Source organism: Gymnoscopelus braueri (assembly GCF_963280865.1).
Source record: "Gymnoscopelus braueri genome assembly, chromosome: 7".
NCBI lineage: Eukaryota > Metazoa > Chordata > Actinopteri > Myctophiformes > Myctophidae > Gymnoscopelus > Gymnoscopelus braueri.
Window position 1 is genome coordinate 57,776,561 of NC_137608.1, and position 22,500 is coordinate 57,799,060.

The 22,500-nt window shown below is 38.2% G+C and overlaps 2 protein-coding genes across 11 annotated transcripts in view; both read left to right on the forward strand.

The window, feature by feature from the left end:
• The window catches only part of LOC308088374 (HLA class II histocompatibility antigen, DRB1 beta chain-like), a 14,869-nt gene extending 4,647 nt beyond the window's left edge, over positions 1-10,222 (forward strand). For 6 of the 10 annotated variants that reach the window (XM_080432802.1, XM_080432799.1, XM_080432797.1 and 3 more), the window contains 3 exons: positions 54-137; positions 1,794-2,048; positions 3,503-3,761. In XM_080432802.1, the coding sequence (XP_080288928.1) occupies positions 71-137; positions 1,794-2,048; positions 3,503-3,741 (561 nt within the window). In that variant the 5' untranslated portion in view covers positions 54-70 and the 3' untranslated portion in view covers positions 3,742-3,761. Of the gene's footprint in view, positions 1-53; positions 138-1,793; positions 2,049-3,502; positions 3,774-6,410; positions 6,628-7,461; positions 7,530-8,134; positions 8,249-8,759; positions 8,817-9,555 lie in introns of those variants that run through there. The other 4 variants (XM_080432806.1, XM_080432805.1, XM_080432798.1 and 1 more) reach the window with 3 other exon arrangements.
• An 8,186-nt stretch (positions 10,223-18,408) lies between these two features.
• ccnh (cyclin H) overlaps positions 18,409-22,500 on the forward strand; it is a 21,532-nt gene continuing 17,440 nt past the window's right edge. Inside the window, exons 1-2 of the mRNA XM_080432433.1 lie at positions 18,409-18,537; positions 19,103-19,218. Coding sequence (XP_080288559.1) covers positions 19,111-19,218 — 108 coding nt within the window. The 5' untranslated portion in view covers positions 18,409-18,537; positions 19,103-19,110. The remainder of the gene's footprint in view (positions 18,538-19,102; positions 19,219-22,500) is intronic.

The following is a 22,500-nucleotide window of genomic DNA, read 5'->3' on the forward strand; positions in this document are numbered from 1 at the left end:
GTTTATTCTCATCTGTTTATTCTCATCTGTTTATTCTCATCTATTAAATTCAGTTCAGTTTTGATCAGTGATGATGAAGATTACAGCCACCCTCCTCATCCTCTCCTCTGTACTTCATGTCAAAGCGATCCCAGGAAGTAAGTACATTATATTTATGTTATTATCTATATTGTTATTAATATAAACAAACGTGTCTGTTGAGTATATATTGAATAACTTACTGTTATATTGATATATTAAATATGCATATAAAGTTTATTCATAGTGTTATTTATAATATCATTGGTAAGCGGTAGCTCAGCCTCAAGGCCCGAACCAACAGGCTTTGGATCAATCCTCTAATACATTGGAAAGATGAAAAGCCATAATTTCCCCATATCATTGTTTCGCAGTAAACACAACAACAACATATCACATGTCACTAACAACACAAGCCAAAACGTGCGCAATTAATTTACGGGTGGCGTAGGCTACTTTTCATTGCTCACCACACATTTGCCTCCTCGGACTCGGAGTATAATTTCCCTAGCACCGCTAGTAATGTTGTCCGCGAGCCGGACAACATTACGGGTAGACCATTTTGTTCCCTTTAGCGTGAGCACCGCCACCGACCACCGCAGAGCGAAACCGAACGCAACACCACGCAGTCACTATTGAAATCTCCCCACAACAACAACACACGCGACGCGACCACTTCGCTTCAACCTCCGCCGTTGCTTTCACTTTGCTCATGTCTCTCTATCACACCACATTCAAGCTAATATGTCATGCAGATCCCACACAAAACATTAAAACACGCCAGTGTGTCAACGCAGCCGCTCGGCAGTCTGGGTTGCCACGTTGGGAAAAGACAAGCAGACAGGTCAGTGTTGCCAGATGTGTGCCAGAAACAAGCAACCACCTTCATGAAAAAAAAAAAAACAGCCGAAGGGGTCCGCGATGTTTCACAGGGGTCCCAACACTCCCAGGGGGTCCGCGGACCCCCAGGGGGTCCCCCATGTATTTTTTATTTTTATTTTTAAAACTTTTTTGGGGGAAATGGTACCCCAACATAAGCGCGCCCTCGCTAGAGCGCCGTGCGTGGCTAGCGATAACTAGAGCAATAACTAGAGGCCTCTAGTTATTTTACATTGTTTAACCTGACTTATGAACAACACACACACACACACACACACACACACACACACACACACAAGGTAACCAAGCACATTTACTCAAGTATTGTACTTAAGTACAATTTTGAGGTATTTCCAATTTTCAGTATTTTTACTTCTACTCCACTACATTTCAGAGGTAAATATTATACTTTACTCCACTACAGTTATATGACAACTTTAGTTACTAGTTACTATGTAGATTTTGATTACAAAACATACACCTCAGCCCTACATATATTTAGACAATTTGAAAATAGCCGATCTACCAGCTTACAATGCGTTGCGATGCGACGCATTGTGAGCTTGTAGATCTGCTATTTTCAAATTACTTTTGGTACTTTAAGTACATTTCGATACCAATACTTTTGTACATTTACTTAGTTAAAAAAATGTTTTACTTTTTCCGCCACTGTATATTATATTATATTATATTATATTATATTATATTATATTATATTATATTATATTATATTATATTATGTTATATTATATTATATCATATTATGTTCACATCATGAAATATATCATTATGAATCTGTTTCATAATATTACATGATTGTTTAACATGATGATGTTGATGATGATGATGATGATAAAGAAGATTGTTGTTTGAATCTATCTTTGATTTATTTCCAGTGTTTCATGAACACATTCAACTCCTTGGCTGTTCAGACACAGTTAAAGACTCATATAAAGAGTGGATGCAGGGACTGGATGGTGAAGTGTTGCGGTACGCAGACTTCAACAAAGGGAAGGCGATGGCGCCTCAGCCTCCGTTTGTAGATCCAATCACCAACCCAACAGCTTATGAAACAGCTTTGCATCAGCAGGCGTGGTGCAAAGGCAACCTGGACATCATTCTCACTGCCTTGAAGAAACCACCAGTGAAAGGTACATGAATACTATGAACACAATAGTTATTAACTAAAACGGTTGAATATATCTAACATGAATGAAAATGTTTAAACATGAATATTAAGCATGTATGTTTTTTATGGTGAAATATTTTCTAAATAATATGTATTTTTAGTAAACTCATGTGCTCAAGGTGCTTTAATTTTTAATTTACAAATCTATGCATTAGTATCTGCTCTGTACAGCCTGAGCTGTAGGTGAGGTGTAGATGGTACAACTATGTAGATGCAGTGCTGTGTTCTATATACGTAGTATACATGCAGATTATTTTTTTAAAGCCTATACCATTCAAAACACGTCCGTCCGAGGATTGAGAAGCGTAGCTGATATACAGGAGGAGGGGGGGGGGGGGGGGGTTTACATACATGAACACACACACACTAACGTAGGCTATATAGTATGTTTTTCATACATGAACACACACACACTAATGTAGGCTATATAGTATGTTTTTCATACATGAACACACACACTAACGTAGGCTATATAGTATGTTTTTCATACATGAACACACACACTAACGTAGGCTATATAGTATGTGTTTCATACATGAACACACACACATTAACGTAGGCTATATAGTATGTTTTTCATACATGAGACACACACACTAACGTAGGCTATATAGTATGTTTTTCATACATGAACACACGCACTAACGTAGGCTATATAGTATGTTTTTCATACATGAACACACACACTAACGTAGGCTATATAGTATATTTTTCATACATGAACACACACACTAACGTAGGCTATATAGTATGTTTTTCATACATGAACACACAACTGAATCAGTTGTGTGAAGCTCCTCCCATGTGGCTTCCTGCTGTAAATGTAGCTTTGGGGAGGAGGGGGGTTGAGTGGCCCCGCCCCACTCATTAACTATTCTATTGTTATTTAATTAGCTTCCAATGGTTCTTAATCACTTGTCCCATTCACCTGAAGACGCTCCCTCGTCTCTCACAGTGAGTTGCAGTCAGTGTGTGGGCTGCTAGCAGTGGTGGAAAGTAACTGAGTAGATTTACTTAAGTACTGTGCTTAAGTACAATTTTGAGGTATTTGTACTTAACTTGAGTATTTCCAGTTTTCAATACTTTTACTTCTACTCCACTACATCTCTGATCCAAATATTGTACTTTTACTCAACTACATTTATTTGAAAACTTGAGTTACTAGTTACTTTGTATATTTTACAAAACATACATACACACACACACACACACACACACACACACACACACACACACACACACACACACCTGTTTTAGACATTCCGATGGGGGGCAGTTAGCTTACATCCTGAACCTATTTTAGACTGTATATGTAGTGACATATTTGGCCGATGGGGGGCAGTTAGCCTAGTGTTGATATTATACAGATGATAATAAAACTGAACATTAAAGACATTTTTAATTGTCTATTTCCAGATGGATATGTGTTCTATTGGGCTAACCGCTGTGTGTTTAACTCCAGTGAGCTGAAGGACATACAGTACATACAGTCAGTTAATTTTGATGGTGATGAGATCCTCAGGTGGGACAGTAGAGTAGATCAGTATGTTGGATACACTGAGTTTGGTGTGAAGAACGCAGAGCGCCTCAATAAAGATCCTGGATACCTGGCTGAGGTGAGAAAACCGAGAGGCATTCTGCAAACACAACATTGAGATCGACTACTCCTCTGTTCTGAACAAGAGAGGTGAGCTGATCTCAGAGCAGCACTCAACACTCATCACCTCATAAACTATAACATGACATCATAATAAATCATTCTATTCAGAGATGATTAATGGTGTTAATATTGATCTGATAATGATTATAAAACGTTCCTTAACACATTCAATCCGGGGACACATCTCTGTCATTTTACATTTATTTTGGCTATTAAAAAAATAGTCCCTGGAACAAGATATTTGACAAATGTTTGCTTTAAAGATATCAATATTAAGTTTTTCACACATTCTCATGATTTAAAAAAAAATAGCACTAGCTCATAGCGCGGCACTCGGTGCCGCGCTATGAGCTACTGCTATTTTTGAAAAAATCGTGATTAGAAAGTCTTTGAATATTATTTTTTAAAGTGAACATTTGTAACTCAAATCTTTGCTTCTGGGGGTCCCTGGAACAACATATCTCCTGGAACAACATATTTGACAAATGTTTGCTTTCAAATATAAATATTGAAAGATTTGCACACATTTTCACGATAAAAAAAAAATGCAGATCTACAAGCTCATTGCACGGCACTCGGTGCCGCGCAATGAGCTTGTAGATCCTCTTAAACACTTAAGCCTGATTTATACTGTATCCTAACACACAGTGGAAATATCAGATCTACAAGCTCACAACATGTGGTGTCACCATCGTACACAGAGTATAAATGAAACATATAGATCTATTCTGAGTGTTTTCACCCTCATATAATGACCTTCCTAAAATAGAGACACCAGGATGAATGTTTTTAAATGAACTTTAAAAAGAACCATGCAGGATAAAACACACCTCTATCTCTATACACTTCATTTACCCTGGTTTTATATTTAATTATTGTCTTTACTAGTTTGTTTTCTATGTTTTTAATCACTTTAGTCATATTCTACAGGATTATGTGTTTTGTTTGTTTCTACTCTTGTTCATTTGAACTATTTTCATTAAATGATATTACTTGGTTTATTGTTGTTTATATAAAGCTCTGTGTAACTGTGAATTATTTAATATATTTAAATTACATTATATAAATACATTCTATGTTGTAGAAAACTGTAGAATATTGTAGAATGTACAGTATTCTATGAAACATAGAAATAGTAATCTAGAATCATATGTAAACCAATAACCTCTCATTAGTCTAAACAGTATAATATCAAACAAATAAAGAATCTGTAAATTGAAACCAACAAACTATAGGGAGCCAGGTCTACAATGAACCTGTTATCTGTCTACATGCTATGGGAGGGGTTGTAGGGTTGGATCAGGCTTGAAGATATAGGGGTGTCATACCTTTGGTTGCTTTGTAGGCCAAACGTGAACATTTTGGCTGGTTGAAGATCAAACGTGTTGCGGCTTTCTGGATCATTTTGATCTCATTTATACAATTATTAATGATAATGACATTTTCCTATGACTGGTATAATAATAATAATAAATATAGCTGCAAGCAGCGATAACACGGGGCCAGGTTTTGTAGAGAGAAAAAACAAAGAAGAAACTATAAGTCATTTGCAGAATAAGCCATAGAAGCATAGAACACTCAACTTGAGAGAAAAAAAGCAGGCAGGCAGGCAGGCAGGCAGGCACTTAAATGAGTCTGCATCAAGTGAGGCTTGAACTGGCAACCTTGCGGTCGTGAGGCACACGTTTAAGGGAGAAGCCATTGGAGCAACAGACAAGAACCTGCGAAAAAGGAGATCACACAGATGATACAGTTTCACGCAAATAGCTGAAAAATCCTGGTTTTAAGTGTTTTTCAAACTGCTCAAAATTGCGGACAATCTAAGGGCGGAGCTTACTGGTCAACGTGATACATGTGTTCCTCATGAGTCAAGGCACATGTGTAAGCAGGTTTAATGGCTGTCGGCCAAACGAGGCATGACTTTTGCCTGTTTAAAGTTTGCACTTTCAAAACATTGCTATAGCGCCCCCCTTTGACCAATTGGAGTAAGATTGGTTTCAGTAATATTTGGAATGACCCTCAACATTACCGCAAAGTTTCAAAGAAATGTGAGTCTGCATGTATGTGTTAGGGGCAGATGAATAATTGTCATAAAACTGCAATATTCATTGGCTCATTAAAGCTTCATTTTTTCACTTATGGAAAATCTTTTGCACAGGTTTGTCGGCATAGGTCCAAAGTTCATGTGTAAAACGTTTCGTGCAGATTGCTAAAACATCCCAGGAGGAGATAGATTTTAGCTGCTTTTCATATAATTCAAAATGGTGGGAGATCTAAAGGTCAGAGGTCAAAAGTCAGAGGGTTAAAGTTGTTCATCATGAGTAGACGCATGTGTGTATTGAAGTTTTATGGCTGTAGGTCAAACAGGGCATGAGTTGTACCTGTTCAAAGTTGGCATTTTCAATTGAGTGCTATAGCGCCACCTTTTGACGAAAGATTGTGAGATTTATTTCTTGATAGTTTTTCATGACCATCTACCATATGGCCAAGTTTCGTAAAAAAGCGACAGCACGGTTCACCCAGAACTGCGAAAAGTGGCGGAAACAGAAGAATACAGGCAATATTAAAACAGGTCCAGAGCTGAGCTCTGGCCCCGTAATAATAATAATAATAATAATAATAATAATAATAATAATAATAATAATCATCATCTTATTTATCCAGTGGAGCCCAAAGTGAGTCTGAAGTCAGAGACTCCCCCTCGTCGTGGTGAACACACTCACATGCTGAGGTGCAGCAGCTACGACTTCTATCCTAAAGTGATCCTGGTGACCTGGTGGATAGGTCAAGAACCTTTGACCTCTGGTCTCTCCTCTACCGATGAGCTGTCTGATGGAGACTGGTACTACCAGTACCACTCCTACCTGGAGTACACACCCAGGTACACACCTAACAGACACCTATACATAGAAATACACACCTCTACTGGTACTACCAGTACCACTCCTACCTGGAGTACACACCCAGGTACACACCTAACAGACACCTATACATAGAAATACACACCTCTACTGGTACTACCAGTACCACTCCTACCTGGAGTACACACCCAGGTACACACCTAACAGACACCTATACATATAATACACACCTCTACTGGTACTACCAGTACCACTCCTACCTGGAGTACACACCCAGGTACACACCTAACAGACACCTATACATAGAAATACACACTTAGTAGAGAACTATACATATATTCTTTCAAAATAAAACAAGTGTTACTGACTTGCTGAAAATGGCCCATTAATTGGTAGGCTAATGTTAAGTCCCCCATACACACACACACACACACACACACACACACATGTTTATCACCAGTCCACTCCAGACACAACCAAGCGGCAAGCTCGTTGTCGTGCATGCATGACGAACGCACAAGGAGACACGCTATAACGTGTGTATCTCGTTACTAAGTTTCTTCTGCCTCTTGCCTTCCTATTTTTCCTGCAATGGGGAGGAAATAGTGGAATACACAATAAACACTCGAGCGGAGGAGAGCCCAGCGGGGCATTCACGCTCCTACACAAAAATGGAGGACGCACGTAGACATGATTATTTTAGACGGAGAAAATATCAGTATAAGCTTATCTTAATGCCTATAACGTGTGTGTGTGTGTGTGTGTGTGTGTGTGTGTGTGTGTGTGTGTGTGTGTGTGTGTGTGTGTGTGTGTGTGTGTGTGTGTGTGTGTGTGTGCACGCACGCGTATTACAGATCAGGAGAGAAGATCACATGCATGGTGGAACATCCCAGCCTGACCGCGCCTATCAAGATGGACTGGGGTCAGTTACTGTAATCTATACTATACTGTAATCTACTGTAATCTACTGTAATCTACTGTAATGTGTTACACTACACTCTGTTTTAAGGGTTAAAGGATTATTCTCTATTTGTACCTGAAGGTATATTTGTTTTACAGAAAGTAAAAACAGCACTCCGTAAAAAAACAATACAAATACATGAAAACTTAAACTCCTAAAAAGTAACCATTCTAATAAGAAGGTCATGACAGGAGCCTCACCTACTTAGAGCTTATAAGTGTCTTGTCTAGATGAGGTCCATCATCTTAGTTTACTAATGGCTGCTCCCACATCCACATGTTAGCTTCCTGTACTAAACATATTATACACAATAAAACATAGTTGGCTGCTACATGACTTCAGTAGTTGGCCACTGATATAGTTTACTTTATTGTAATCTGTTTACTGTACAGTTTAACTGTACTGTACTCTGTTTTATATCACAGATTGTGTTTGTTTGGTTGTTGTCATATTATTGTCAGATGACTCCATATAGTCAGTGAAGAACAAGGTGTTTTAAACTACTGTAATAATATAATATCATATCATATCATATAATTATTATAATATAATATTTGTGTTGACAGATTTCTCCATGCCAGAGTCAGTGAAGAACAAGGTGGCCATAGGAGCATCAGGTCTGGTTCTGGGTCTGGTCTTGTTCCTGTCTGGATTCATCTACTTCCAGTGGAAGAAACGAGGTGATTAACATGTTCAATTAACATGTTTAATTAACATGTTTCATTAACATGTTTAATTAACATGTTTAATCAACATGTTTCATTAATTAATAAACTACCAGTGGAAGAAAAGAGGTCAGATCAACAGAGGATCACATGACATGTGGAACCCTCACAGAAATGCAAACAAAGAAACATGTAAAGCCACAACCTAAACTGGTTTATATTGGTTTAGAACCTGAACCGGGTTAGACCAGTTTAGATGACCTAGTTAGAGGTCAAAGTGTGTTCTATGTTGTCACATTTAGCTTTAATACATCAGTGTTACATTTAGTCCTAAATAAGAGTCAAATGTTCACATTAGTTCTGATGCAACATGTGACCCTGATGACTGAACCCTAATGTTGTTGTGTTGTTGTGTTATTGTGTTATTGTGTGTACATGTATGCATTTTATGGAGAAATACACACAATACAGTACATAGTATTTATTTGTGTGTGTGTTTTAACTGTCTCTCTTCTTCTTCTATCAGGTCGTATTCTGGTGCCGACAACCAATGACGATCTTTAGACTCCTCCCACACACCCAGGTTCACTTCCTCTTTCTTTTTAATTCACTTTTATTTAAAATGTATAAAAGTGTATAAAACTAGAACACATACACACAACAACATGCTGGTGTAAGAAGTGAAACAACTAGACTAGGATACTAATACAAACTACTGAATTAATTAACTTGTTTAACTACTTTGAACATTGATTTTCAGAGATATAGCTCATTTTATTTCTTATCATAATGAATCTAATAATCAAATGTAATAATCAATCAATGTAAAGTTGTATCAGACGACACTGATGACAATGTGGTCAGATGTATTGATTCATCAATCAAATATAAACATGTTTAACGAGGCACAATGGCGAGGCGTTATTATACCAAAAGAAACAAAAAGACAATGTTAAACTGGGTGAATCATTTGGGAGGTTCACGGCACCGTGGTTCCGGTCGCCTGATGACATTAAGTTATTTCCGCTGCGACCAGAAAAATGTTTTTGATCCCAGCCTAGAGTCTGCAGGAGTTTAGATCCCATAGCCTGAGAGGACGCCGGTCAGGTGATCAAGTCAGGAAGTGATCTGCCTGTGATTCAGTTCAGTGAAGAGACGACACAATGCAGCCAAACTCTGAACCAATCATTTGAACTAAACATTTAACTGAACTGAACCCAGTGATTCAGTTCATTGAATATAAGGGAAGGTTGTTCTAAAGTGTTAACATGTTCACACAGTTAATACATTCTGATTCTTATTGGTTTATTGTTTTTTCACAGAACACCTGTGGTGTGTTTTCAGAGAAGCAGAGAGTCATCGCTGCCCCCTGGTGGAGAGAGGAGGACATACACGTGTGTCCAATCAGCTTTTAAATACTAATAGTCATAACAGCAGCACAATGATGACATCATCAAGCTTTTAAATAGTCATAACAGCAGCACAATGATGACCTCATCAAGCTTTTAAATAGTCATAACAGCAGCACAATGATGACATCATCAAGCTTTTAAATAGTCATAACAGCAGCACAATGATGACATCATCAAGCTTCTAAATAGTCATAACAGCAGCACAATGATGACATCATCAAACTTTTTAACAGATGTGTCTTTTAAACAAAATGCTAAGGATAATTAGTGTGGGGAGATTCATCAAATAACTGTTATAGTTTCTGTGGTCAGAAAACACAAACATAACATGTCAGAGACAACACTTGTACTGAGTTCTACACAAAGTGTTATGGAGACTTGTCCTACCTTTATTTTCAAGTCGCCAGCCAGCGTGGAGACGGTTAACGTTACAATTCAAGGGTCCAGTTGTTTGTAATAACAGCGTTGTTTTAACACAACAAACTTAAAAACGATCAAACGATCAGCTCCGCTGTGTGGTGTAAATAAATCAGTATAAATGTAAGTTTAGTCCAGTATAAAGTAACAAACAAAACTTTCGAAATCGTCTTATATTCATGGTCAAAAAAGTGTTTGCTGCCGTCCTCACTCAGGCTCCAAACATTTCCCCCTGTCCAACTGTCCCCCGACTGTCTGTCTGTCATTCCTTAATCAAGAGGTTCCTGCACCCTGTGGGTTCTATTGCATAGCTCAAGCAGCGGGGGGGCAGCAACGGGTGTCCAAACAGTAAATAAAATATAGATAAACTAAATTGGCTCTAACATACCGGCCCCTAATTGTTAGCCGTCTAGGAGAACAATTGCTTAAAAACAAAAAATGAGCCAATAATTCAAAACAAATGAAATCTCTTGAAGTAGGTGCTAGATTCTGATCTCTTCAGATTTGAGATGCACCTATCTTCAGTCTTAGGTTATTCAACGTTCAGCTTCTAAGAGAAGACACAGCTTATTTACTGCTCTCTCTAAAGAACTAGTTTTAGTCCTGATCCTCACGCTTCGCACAAGGCCTTTTGATCCGGGTAAGGTTTCAATAATCCGGCCAAGCAGCCAGGAGTTCCTGGGAGCGGTATCATCCATGATCAAGACTAAATGGTTTTTGGAGGCACGGTGGCGCAGTCGGTAGCGCTGTCGCCTCACAGCTAGAAGGTCCTGGGTTTGATTCCCGCCGGGGACGCTGTGGGCGCTGGGGGCGTGTCTTCTCCTCCGCGTCATCAGCGCCCATACCCTAGGTGGGGTTGGCGAAAGGGCCTACTCTGTGTGGAGTTTGCATGTTCTCCCCGTGTCTCCTAGGGTAGTTAATACCCTCACAAAAACATGTAGTAATCCTGGTCGCTATACCGCCTCCCCCATGACAGCCGGGGCGCCTGATGGAGGGGAAGGGAACTGGTTGGAATAACGTGTTCCTTCCACGCGCTACGTCCAACCAGGGAAACTCCCCCCTGTCAGGTGACAAGAAGGTCAGTTGGCTCTCATGCCTGAAGGAAGCATGAGCTCGGCCCTGGCCTCCCTACTGTGGGGGACTGGTGTAGTGCTGGTGTAGGGCTGGTGTAGCGCCCAGGATCACTTAGGAAATTGGCACCGGGTGAAAAAAATGGGTTACAAAAATCGCGGGATAAAAAATTTAAAGTAAAAAAAAAAGACTAAATGGTTTTTGGTGAGGTTCCTTTTTGGTTTCAACCATTTACTTCTCTCTTGCATAATAATAATCAATGAGGAGCCGGTCATTATTGAGAAATAAACCCAGACAGAATGATTAGACCCTGACACAATAGCAGAGGGTCTTTATCACCCTGAAGGGCTTTATTTCTCATTAATGACCTGCTCCCCATTGATTATCCTGCTTATTACACGGCTACTTAATAAAGACATTCATAAATCTACCATAACAGTAATAACAAAACAAAGGATGAAAGTATTCATTAATTTACGGCAGAGCAACACGGTCGCCTCGGAAAACAACTGGAAGTGTTGATAAAATAGAATCAATATTCAGTTGATTATTTATGAGTCTTTGATTAGACAACAGTCTGTTATTGAGTTCAGAGGTCATTCATCAAAAGAAAAGCGCTGAATTCAGTGATTGACCAATCAGAATCAAGCATTCAACCAAGCCGTGTAATAAACTATATTAAAACATTAAATAAATGATCACACACACAATCAGAGTTCTTCATAACATTAATATTAATATCTGAATGGAAGTCAGTCAGTCAGCCATGTTTGTGAAAAAGGTTTTATTGTTTTATAATTGACCATAAGTCATTTATTTTGTAATCATTTATAATGTGTGATAATTAATGTGTTACGATAATTATTACATCACTGTTTCCCTGTGATGGGTGGACCTGGTCCCTCCAGGGTGGTCTGAGGTGATGGGTGGACCTACATCCTCTAGGGTGGTCTGAGGTGATGGGTTGTACGAGTTGTACGAACTCTTGTTTTATTATTGTATTGTTTTATTGGATCTTGTTTAGTCGATACACTTATTTGTTTTAGCTCGTGCTCATTTGATTTTGCTATTTTGTCTCATCTGTTTAATAAAGTAGGTAGCTGATATATTGCACTTTTACCTTAGCGCTAGGTTTACTCTTGGTTGTTTGTTTTTGCAGGAAATGCGCTTAAGACTTCTAGTGATTAGTAGTTTTCGTTCCCTACCTATGTTGATGCACTTATTGTAAGTCTCTTTGGATAAAAGCGTCTGCTAAATGACTGTAATGTAAAGTCTGCTAAATGACTGTAATGGGTGGACCTAGACCTTCTAGGGTGGTCTGAGGTGATGGGTGGACCTAGACCTTCTAGGGTGGTCTGAGGTGATGGGTGGACCTAGACCTTCTAGGGTGGTCTGAGGTGATGGGTGGACCTAGACCCTCTAGGGTGGTCTGAGGTGATGGGTGGACCTAGACCTTCTAGGGTGGTCTGAGGTGATGGGTGGACCTAGACCTTCTAGGGTGGTCTGAGGTGATGGGTGGACCTAGACCTTCTAGGGTGGTCTGAGGTGATGGGTGGAACCGGGTCCACAAATTAGACAATGGTGGTCCACCACAGTCTATGAAATTAATGTGAAACACTGATGACATGCAATCATATTAAGTAAGGATTTATATGTAATCATTATGTAATAATTTACTTGTAATCATGAGCAGGGGAGCAGATCTCATTACAACTTCATAATATCAATAATATCACCAACATAGAGCTAACGCTAGGATTTAAACTAACTAATAATGTTCACAATGATTACAGTTTGTCTGACATTTGGTATAAAAAACAAATCCATGTTCAATGAAACAAACTATAATGTTATGATGTAAAGAATCCATTAGAGGTTGACATCACATGATTTAAAGGGATTGTAGGCAACATTAAGCCTAAATTTGAAAAATACCTCTATATATATATTTTGCATTTTTTCCCCTCTATCAGCCACTATATAATGATGCTGGGGTGTTTTCCTGCATTGAAAAACACTCCTCTTTCTGAAATCCGTATTTTCCCTACTATTTAGGTTACACATCCGGGTATCCGGTCCGTAAATTAACGCACGCATGTGCGCATCCGTGCGCGTCCGTGTCCGTGTGAACTTTTTACTTTCGGTTTTAAAATGCTCTCAAACTTAGTTTTTTAGGCACATAATTTACTTTTCAAAAAGCGTTTGGATAGAATTTAGTTGTTTAACTTCATAGATGTGGTCAATTTGTCATGAAAGAGCCTATTTAAAAATAAAAATTCAGAGAACCGGCAGGGGCGGGCAGTTCCGCGAATTGTATCCGAATAAAGTAACCTATATTCGGCATGGCCCGTTTAGAAGTCTGCTTACTCTATGGAAGTCCTCCGTGCGTCACCCCCTGGTGGTCGGGGAAACGAACTGCTGGATTTTTTTTCTTTGTTTATCTCTGAATCGCCTACAATCCCTTTAACAACAAACACATGAACATGCCTCCATGTTTAACTGCAGGTTTTACAAACATTCATTCTTTCACATTAATTCACATCATTTGAGATTTGATTTTGGTAAAAGATATACGAGAAAAATCACAAAACAACTTAAACCCAAGATAACACATCTATTTTTTCTTTCTATTCCTATTCCTATGAGACACAGACCGAGTAGAATTTTTTTTTACTAATTACTAATTACCAAAACAACTTAAACCCAAGATAACACATCTATTTTTTCTTTCTATTCCTATTCCTATGAGACACAGACCGAGTAGAATTTTTTTTTACCATTTTATCATGAGTATTAGTGAGGACCTATGAAGACAGGTTGAAAATGGGTGAAGTCGTCCTTTAAGTTAACTTTATGAACTTAAATACAAATACATTGGACATAAAGTCATTAAACTGATAATATAGACTGAAGTAATTAAAGCGGGTCATGTTTATATGTTTGGAATCATAACAGCTGAAATCAATAGATTCCTATTAACCTGTGGGCCACATTAAGTGAAGGTGTGGGCCGCATGTGGCCCCCGGGCCGCCAGTTGCCCATGTATGCTATAGTGTTAAGTACGTTTGTTGTTGTCGGGCAGAAACCTCTCGTCCTACTTGATCAAACTACAGCGTCACATAAAAGCATCAACAGTAGCAGATCTACAAGCTTGAAGATCTGCTACTTTTGCCAATTTTGAAACCTGAGCATTAGATCAAGACTCACATTTCTTCTTATTGATTTTGATATTTAGTTTAGATTACTTATTCTCCTGCCTGAGTGTTATTTATCTTATGTTACAATTTAGCTCAGTTTAATCTCTATCCTTAGGCTTTTACTTTTGTTTTGTTCTAGATATTTTATTTAAAGTATGAAATGTGTAAAAGTGCTGTACAAATAAAATGTCATTATTATTACTATTATGATGATCTCATCTATGACATTCTTGAACACTCCAATAATAGTGTTTGGAGTTTTAGTTCCATGTTAAAGTCTCAGACATCTTGATAAATGTATATTACTCTAATATAACGTGTTTATCCCAAAGCCACAGATGTTATCTCACCATACAAACCCTTTATGTTCAGTAATATTAATATACAGATGTTATCCCACCATACGGACACTTCATGTTCAGTAATATTCAACATTATTCAATTAATAAATGTTTTAATCTGGTCTGTCTGAACATCACTGTATATATATCGTTCGATGGGTGTAAGTGGCGCTGTTGCAGCAGGTGAACGCCAGTATTACACCCCATGTAATCCATGAAATACAATGACGTTCATTCACAGACGGGATTAAAACACTTCTTTATTAAACTATACTGAACATTAACTGAACACTAACACCCCGTATGTACGGATAACATCTGTGGTTTTAAGAGAATCACTTTATATTTACAATGTATACATAGATGTAGACGCACGAGCCTTAAACACAGAACTACAAACTACTTGAGAAAGTGTCACTGTTGCAGCAGGTGAACGCAGGTATTACACTCCATGTAAATGTGGAAATAGAACGGCGTTCAGACACAAACGGGATTAAAACGAGTCTTTATTCAACTTTACGTAATATTAAGGAACACAACAGACCCGTATGGACGAGTTACATCCGTGTCTTTGTGTTTAAGCACTTTATGTGTTGGTTTGGGTTCATTTATGGGGATTTATGAGCCGTTTAAAACTACCAACAAACATCAGACTCGATCACCATCAATAAAATCCCTGACCGTCTTGATCCAAAACTTAAATAGATTATAAACGCACATTAATGTATATATGGTGGGATTAGATCTACAAACCCACTCACAGTGAGTGTGGTTTAAGGTTTAAACTGTAGGTGACAATTTAGTTTAGTGATCATTTAGAACAAATGTTTGTTTGATGCTAGAGCCTTGAATCAAGACTATAATAGATGAATTTAATCGATTTAGACATTTATTATAGATATTATATCTATGAAGTAAAAGTCAAGACTGGATAAAAATGACTAGTTTGATGCATTTTCTCCCTCGGTTATAAAACACAATATTTCACATATTTATCCATTTTGGTGTCAAAATAATTCATTCCTAGAACACCTTGAAAGCTTACTTAATAATAGTGTTAAATATTGGTGGATAAAAACGTGTCATATTGATATAAAACAAACAGTTTACCTTCTATAATATATGTATATATATATATATATATATATATGTATATATATATATATATATATAAATACCTTCTACAGAGCGGCGTGGCGCGTCGCAAACCAAACAATTCAAACCAGCCGTGGTGCGCCTGCGTCCATTTTAAACCCGTATTCACATCCGGTCTAAAGCCCCGCCTACTGGATCCGGTGTGTTGAAAACGTTCACCTAACATTGACGCTCTATTTCCGTTTCCGCTTTCTGACCGGATGTTCAACCTGCAGAGTGAATTGATCCCCAGACTGCTTCAGTCATCAACACTAATATAAACCATCTACACACCTGTGTGAGTCACAAAGCTCCACATTTTATACTTTGGCTTTTCAAAAAGATCAGAAATACAAGCTAAGATACACGTGAGCTTGTAGATCTGATATTTGTTTTAATGTTTTGAAAAATCTCGAAATTGAATAATGTTGAATTTCTTAACATAAATCTTCTCTTCTGGGGGTCCCTGGCACAACATATTTTCAGATGGGGGTCCGTGGCCAAATGCATACATTATTAAGTTGAAGGTCCTTGACATGAAACAGTTTGAGAACAACTGATTTATAGATCCACAATAATCTCCAGACACATGTAGTGTCTGCTGATGGCCACTAGATGGCGTCCAAACAGCAGTTTTCCAGTCTGTCCATGACAAGTCACTATTTTTTGTTACTAAGTAAGTCATTAAGAACATTTACTCAAGTACTGTACTTAAGTACAATTTTGAGGTATTTTTACTTTACTAGAGCATTTCCAATTGTCAATACTTTTACTTCTACTCCACTACATCTCAGAGGCAAATATTGTACTTTTACTCCACTACAATTATTTGAAAACTTTAGTTACTAGTTACTTTGCAGATACAAATTATTATATATTTAAAACCCTATTTCATACATAGGCTATTTTCAAAAAAAAAATTGGGTACTTAAAGTACATTTTGATACCAATACTTTTGTACTTTTACTCAAACACATTTTTAATTCCGGACTTTTACTTGTAACGTAGTTCCACAATGACATCGTGGAACTACGTTACGAGCAGAATACTACGTAGTATTAATACTTTTACCTAAGTAAGAAATGTGAGTACTTTTTCTACCACTGGCACAGACATCAAACCCCCACGTTTACTGTGTGGAAACAACGGGGGCGATACTGCCCCCCGCCCCACTGTACTGAGTACATCCATGAGTATTGGCTTCGGTGCCGGTCTAGGCTGGACTTGAACCTGTGGCCTTGCTTGCAGAGATCGGAATCGAACCTGTGGCCCCGGTCGCGTGTGGCTTTCTGTGCCAAAGCCCACAGAGGTGTCCACTAACCATCCTCTGCCTTATGGCTCCTCCACACATTCAAAACATGCTTCAGAGTAAAGAAGCACAGGGCTACTTGATCAGCTTGTGTGGGGTAGATGAAACATTCTATGAACACCTGATCAGCTCAGGGACAGGAGCACAGGTATATTAGAGCCCTATTTGTTCCGGTGCCTTACCGATTACCCCTAAAACTTCTTTGCCATTTTTTAAAACTATTTTTAAAAACATTTTCAAATAGTGCAACTAACTGATCTACATGGACACGTTGTGAGCTTGTAGAGTACGTAACGTACCGGCACCGGCGGAAATAGGGCCCTTAGAATAAAATAAAAGAACTGCACACCTTCAGGCATATGATCCATATCATATCACATCACATCACATCACATCACATCACATCACATCACATCACATCACATCACATCACATCACATCACATCACATCATATATCAGGGTCAATCTGCAGCCAAAAGAGAAGAAAGTGTTGCCACACTCTTCTATGCAGTGATTTGTTTTATTGTTTGTCCTGTTGACCTTCCTTCCTCAGAATCTAAACATTGTGTTGATTCTGAGGAAGGCCATCATTTAAGGCCATCATTAAGGCCTAAACTTTAACCAATTATAAATAGAATAAATCTCTGCATATAGAACCAGAGGAGAGTGTGCAACACTTATTTTCTTGTCTTTTAAGTTTCCTTCTGAGGGGGTCAGACCTCTCACCAGTCTTTGGTGTCCGTTACCTTTACCTAGTAATCATTTAATCATTTAATCATAAAGATGACATACAGAGCCTTCAGCCTTTCAGTCTGTAGCTCCCACTCTGACATGTTGTTACACTGTTTCACCAGCAGATGGCTCCGCCTGACATCTTTTCCCAAGTGATACAGAGAACAAACCTCACTGCACATTATATTAAAATTAAACATATAGAAACATGATATATTATGACCTACTGATAATTATGTCTGACATCTGAATGCAGGTCTAAAAAAAATCAGGGGGGGAACCGACACAAAACGCACGCGCACGCACACGCACGCACACACACACACACGCACACACACACACACACACACACACACACACACACACACACACACACACACACACACACACACACACACACACACACACACACACACACACACACACACACACACACACACACACACACACACACACACACACACACACACACACACTCCCTCTGCGCTCTGTAGCGTGCATTACGGTAAAACAACAACCCTCACGTCATCATTAAGGGACGTTGAGCAGAACGTTGTGCGACTCAAACAGGATGCGTTCAGTTGATTCATAAACATTAGTATAAATATTAATCATTTAAACGCATAAACATTACTATTCATTTAAAGTGTGTTAATGTAAACATCTGTTTCTACTGAAACAAACATTAAGGTAAGTTTATTAGTTTATTATAACTGTATGGATTAAAGTTCTCATCTTAATGATACTTTTTTTTTCATATCCTTGTTTCTTCAGATCTATCCTTAGATTCAGATCCTTAGATTCAGATCCTTAGATCCAGACCCTTAGATCCAGATCCTTAGATTCAGATCCTTAGATCCAGATCCTTAGATCCAGATCCTTAGATTCAGATCCTTAGATCCAGATCCTTAGATCCAGGTGGATTTGATCGATTTAGACATTTGTATCTGTATGACCATCTTAGCTCCACCCCCCACATTTTGCCTGGAATATCAGCTCCAAAGCCCCTATTTCTCCAAACATGTACAAATGTAAAATATAAGGTTCTTACCCGCTTGTCTCACATATGAACTAGATGTCAGGAGTGTGTGTGTAATGTATTAGTCCATATTCTACAATAAAGAAGTGTTTTAATCCCGTCTGTGGCCGAACGCCATTCCCCCCCTCGTTTACTTCCTGTTTACATTGAGTGTAATTCCAGATACCACGGGTAGTGACAGTAATTATTAGTGACAGTTTGTTATCTTGGTTCCAGGAGCCGCCATGTATCACAACAGCTCTCACAGAAAGTTCTGGATATTTGACGGCGAAGAAAGTCTGGAGAGACAGAGATGTGAAGCCAACCGGAAATACTGCACCGCCATGATGAAAGTAAGACAGGTTATATATACTGCACCGCCATGATGAAAGTAAGACAGGTTATAAATACTGCACCTCAATGATGAAAGTAAGACAGGTTATAAATACTGCACCGCCATGATGAAAGTAAGACAGGTTATACATACTGCACCGCCATGATGAAAGTAAGACAGGTTATACATACTGCACCGCCATGATGAAAGTAAGACAGGTTATAAATACTGCACCGCCATGATGAAAGTAAGACAGGTTATACATACTGCACCGCCATGATGAAAGTAAGACAGGTTATAAATACTGCACCGCCATGATGAAAGTAAGACAGGTTATACATACTGCACCTCAATGATGAAAGTAAGACAGGTTATACATACTGCACCTCAATGATGAAAGTAAGACAGGTTATAAATACTGCACCGCCATGATGAAAGTAAGACAGGTTATACATACTGCACCTCAATGATGAAAGTAAGACAGGTTATAAATACTGCACCTCAATGATGAAAGTAAGACAGGTTATAAATACTGCACCGCCATGATGAAAGTAAGACAGGTTATAAATACTGCACCACAATGATGAAAGTAAGACAGGTTATAAATACTGCACCGCAATGATGAAAGTAAGACAGGTTATAAATACTGCACCTCAATGATGAAAGTAAGACAGGTTATAAATACTGCACCTCAATGATGAAAGTAAGACAGGTTATAAATACTGCACCGCCATGATGAAAGTAAGACAGGTTATAAATACTGCACCGCAATGATGAAAGTAAGACAGGTTATAAATACTGCACCTCAATGATGAAAGTAAGACAGGTTATAAATACTGCACCTCAATGATGAAAGTAAGACAGGTTATAAATACTGCACCGCCATGATGAAAGTAAGACAGGTTATAAATACTGCACCTCAATGATGAAAGTAAGACAGGTTATAAATACTGCACCTCAATGATGAAAGTAAGACAGGTTATAAATACTGCACCGCCATGATGAAAGTAAGACAGGTTATAAATACTGCACCGCAATGATGAAAGTAAGACAGGTTATAAATACTGCACCTCAATGATGAAAGTAAGACAGGTTATAAATACTGCACCTCAATGATGAAAGTAAGACAGGTTATAAATACTGCACCGCCATGATGAAAGTAAGACAGGTTATAAATACTGCACCTCAATGATGAAAGTAAGACAGGTTATACATACTGCACCGCCATGATGAAAGTAAGACAGGTTATAAATACTGCACCGCAATGATGAAAGTAAGACAGGTTATACATACTGCACCACAATGATGAAAGTAAGACAGGTTATAAATACTGCACCTCAATGATGAAAGTAAGACAGGTTATAAATACTGCACCTCAATGATGAAAGTAAGACAGGTTATAAATACTGCACCACAATGATGAAAGTAAGACAGGTTATAAATACTGCACCTCAATGATGAAAGTAAGACAGGTTATAAATACTGCACCACAATGATGAAAGTAAGACAGGTTATAAATACTGCACCACAATGATGAAAGTAAGACAGGTTATAAATACTGCACCTCAATGATGAAAGTAAGACAGGTTATACATACTGCACCACAATGATGAAAGTAAGACAGGTTATAAATACTGCACCGCCATGATGAAAGTAAGACAGGTTATACATACTGCACCTCAATGATGAAAGTAAGACAGGTTATAAATACTGCACCGCCATGATGAAAGTAAGACAGGTTATACATACTGCACCGCCATGATGAAAGTAAGACAGGTTATAAATACTGCACCACAATGATGAAAGTAAGACAGGTTATAAATACTGCACCTCAATGATGAAAGTAAGACAGGTTATAAATACTGCACCGCCATGATGAAAGTAAGACAGGTTATAAATACTGCACCTCAATGATGAAAGTAAGACAGGTTATACATACTGCACCACAATGATGAAAGTAAGACAGGTTATAAATACTGCACCGCCATGATGAAAGTAAGACAGGTTATACATACTGCACCTCAATGATGAAAGTAAGACAGGTTATAAATACTGCACCGCCATGATGAAAGTAAGACAGGTTATACATACTGCACCACAATGATGAAAGTAAGACAGGTTATACATACTGCACCTCAATGATGAAAGTAAGACAGGTTATAAATACTGCACCTCAATGATGAAAGTAAGACAGGTTATAAATACTGCACCTCAATGATGAAAGTAAGACAGGTTATAAATACTGCACCGCCATGATGAAAGTAAGACAGGTTATAAATACTGCACTACAATGATGAAAGTAAGACAGGTTATAAATACTGCACCGCCATGATGAAAGTAAGACAGGTTATAAATACTGCACCACAATGATGAAAGTAAGACAGGTTATACATACTGCACCTCAATGATGAAAGTAAGACAGGTTATAAATACTGCACCTCAATGATGAAAGTAAGACAGGTTATAAATACTGCACCGCCATGATGAAAGTAAGACAGGTTATAAATACTGCACTACAATGATGAAAGTAAGACAGGTTATAAATACTGCACCGCCATGATGAAAGTAAGACAGGTTATAAATACTGCACCACAATGATGAAAGTAAGACAGGTTATAAATACTGCACCACAATGATGAAAGTAAGACAGGTTATACACACTGCACCACAATGATGAAAGTAAGACAGGTTATAAATACTGCACCACAATGATGAAAGTAAGACAGGTTATAAATACGGCACCACAATGATGAAAGTAAGACAGGTTATAAATACTGCACCGCCATGATGAAAGTAAGACAGGTTATAAATACTGCACCTCAATGATGAAAGTAAGACAGGTTATAAATACTGCACCGCCATGATGAAAGTAAGACAGGTTATACATACTGCACCGCCATGATGAAAGTAAGACAGGTTATAAATACTGCACTACAATGATGAAAGTAAGACAGGTTATAAATACTGCACCGCCATGATGAAAGTAAGACAGGTTATACATACTGCACCGCCATGATGAAAGTAAGACAGGTTATAAATACTGCACTACAATGATGAAAGTAAGACAGGTTATAAATACTGCACTACAATGATGAAAGTAAGACAGGTTATACATACTGCACCGCCATGATGAAAGTAAGACAGGTTATAAATACTGCACCACAATGATGAAAGTAAGACAGGTTATAAATACTGCACCACAATGATGAAAGTAAGACAGGTTATAAATACTGCACCACAATGATGAAAGTAAGACAGGTTATAAATACGGCACCACAATGATGAAAGTAAGACAGGTTAT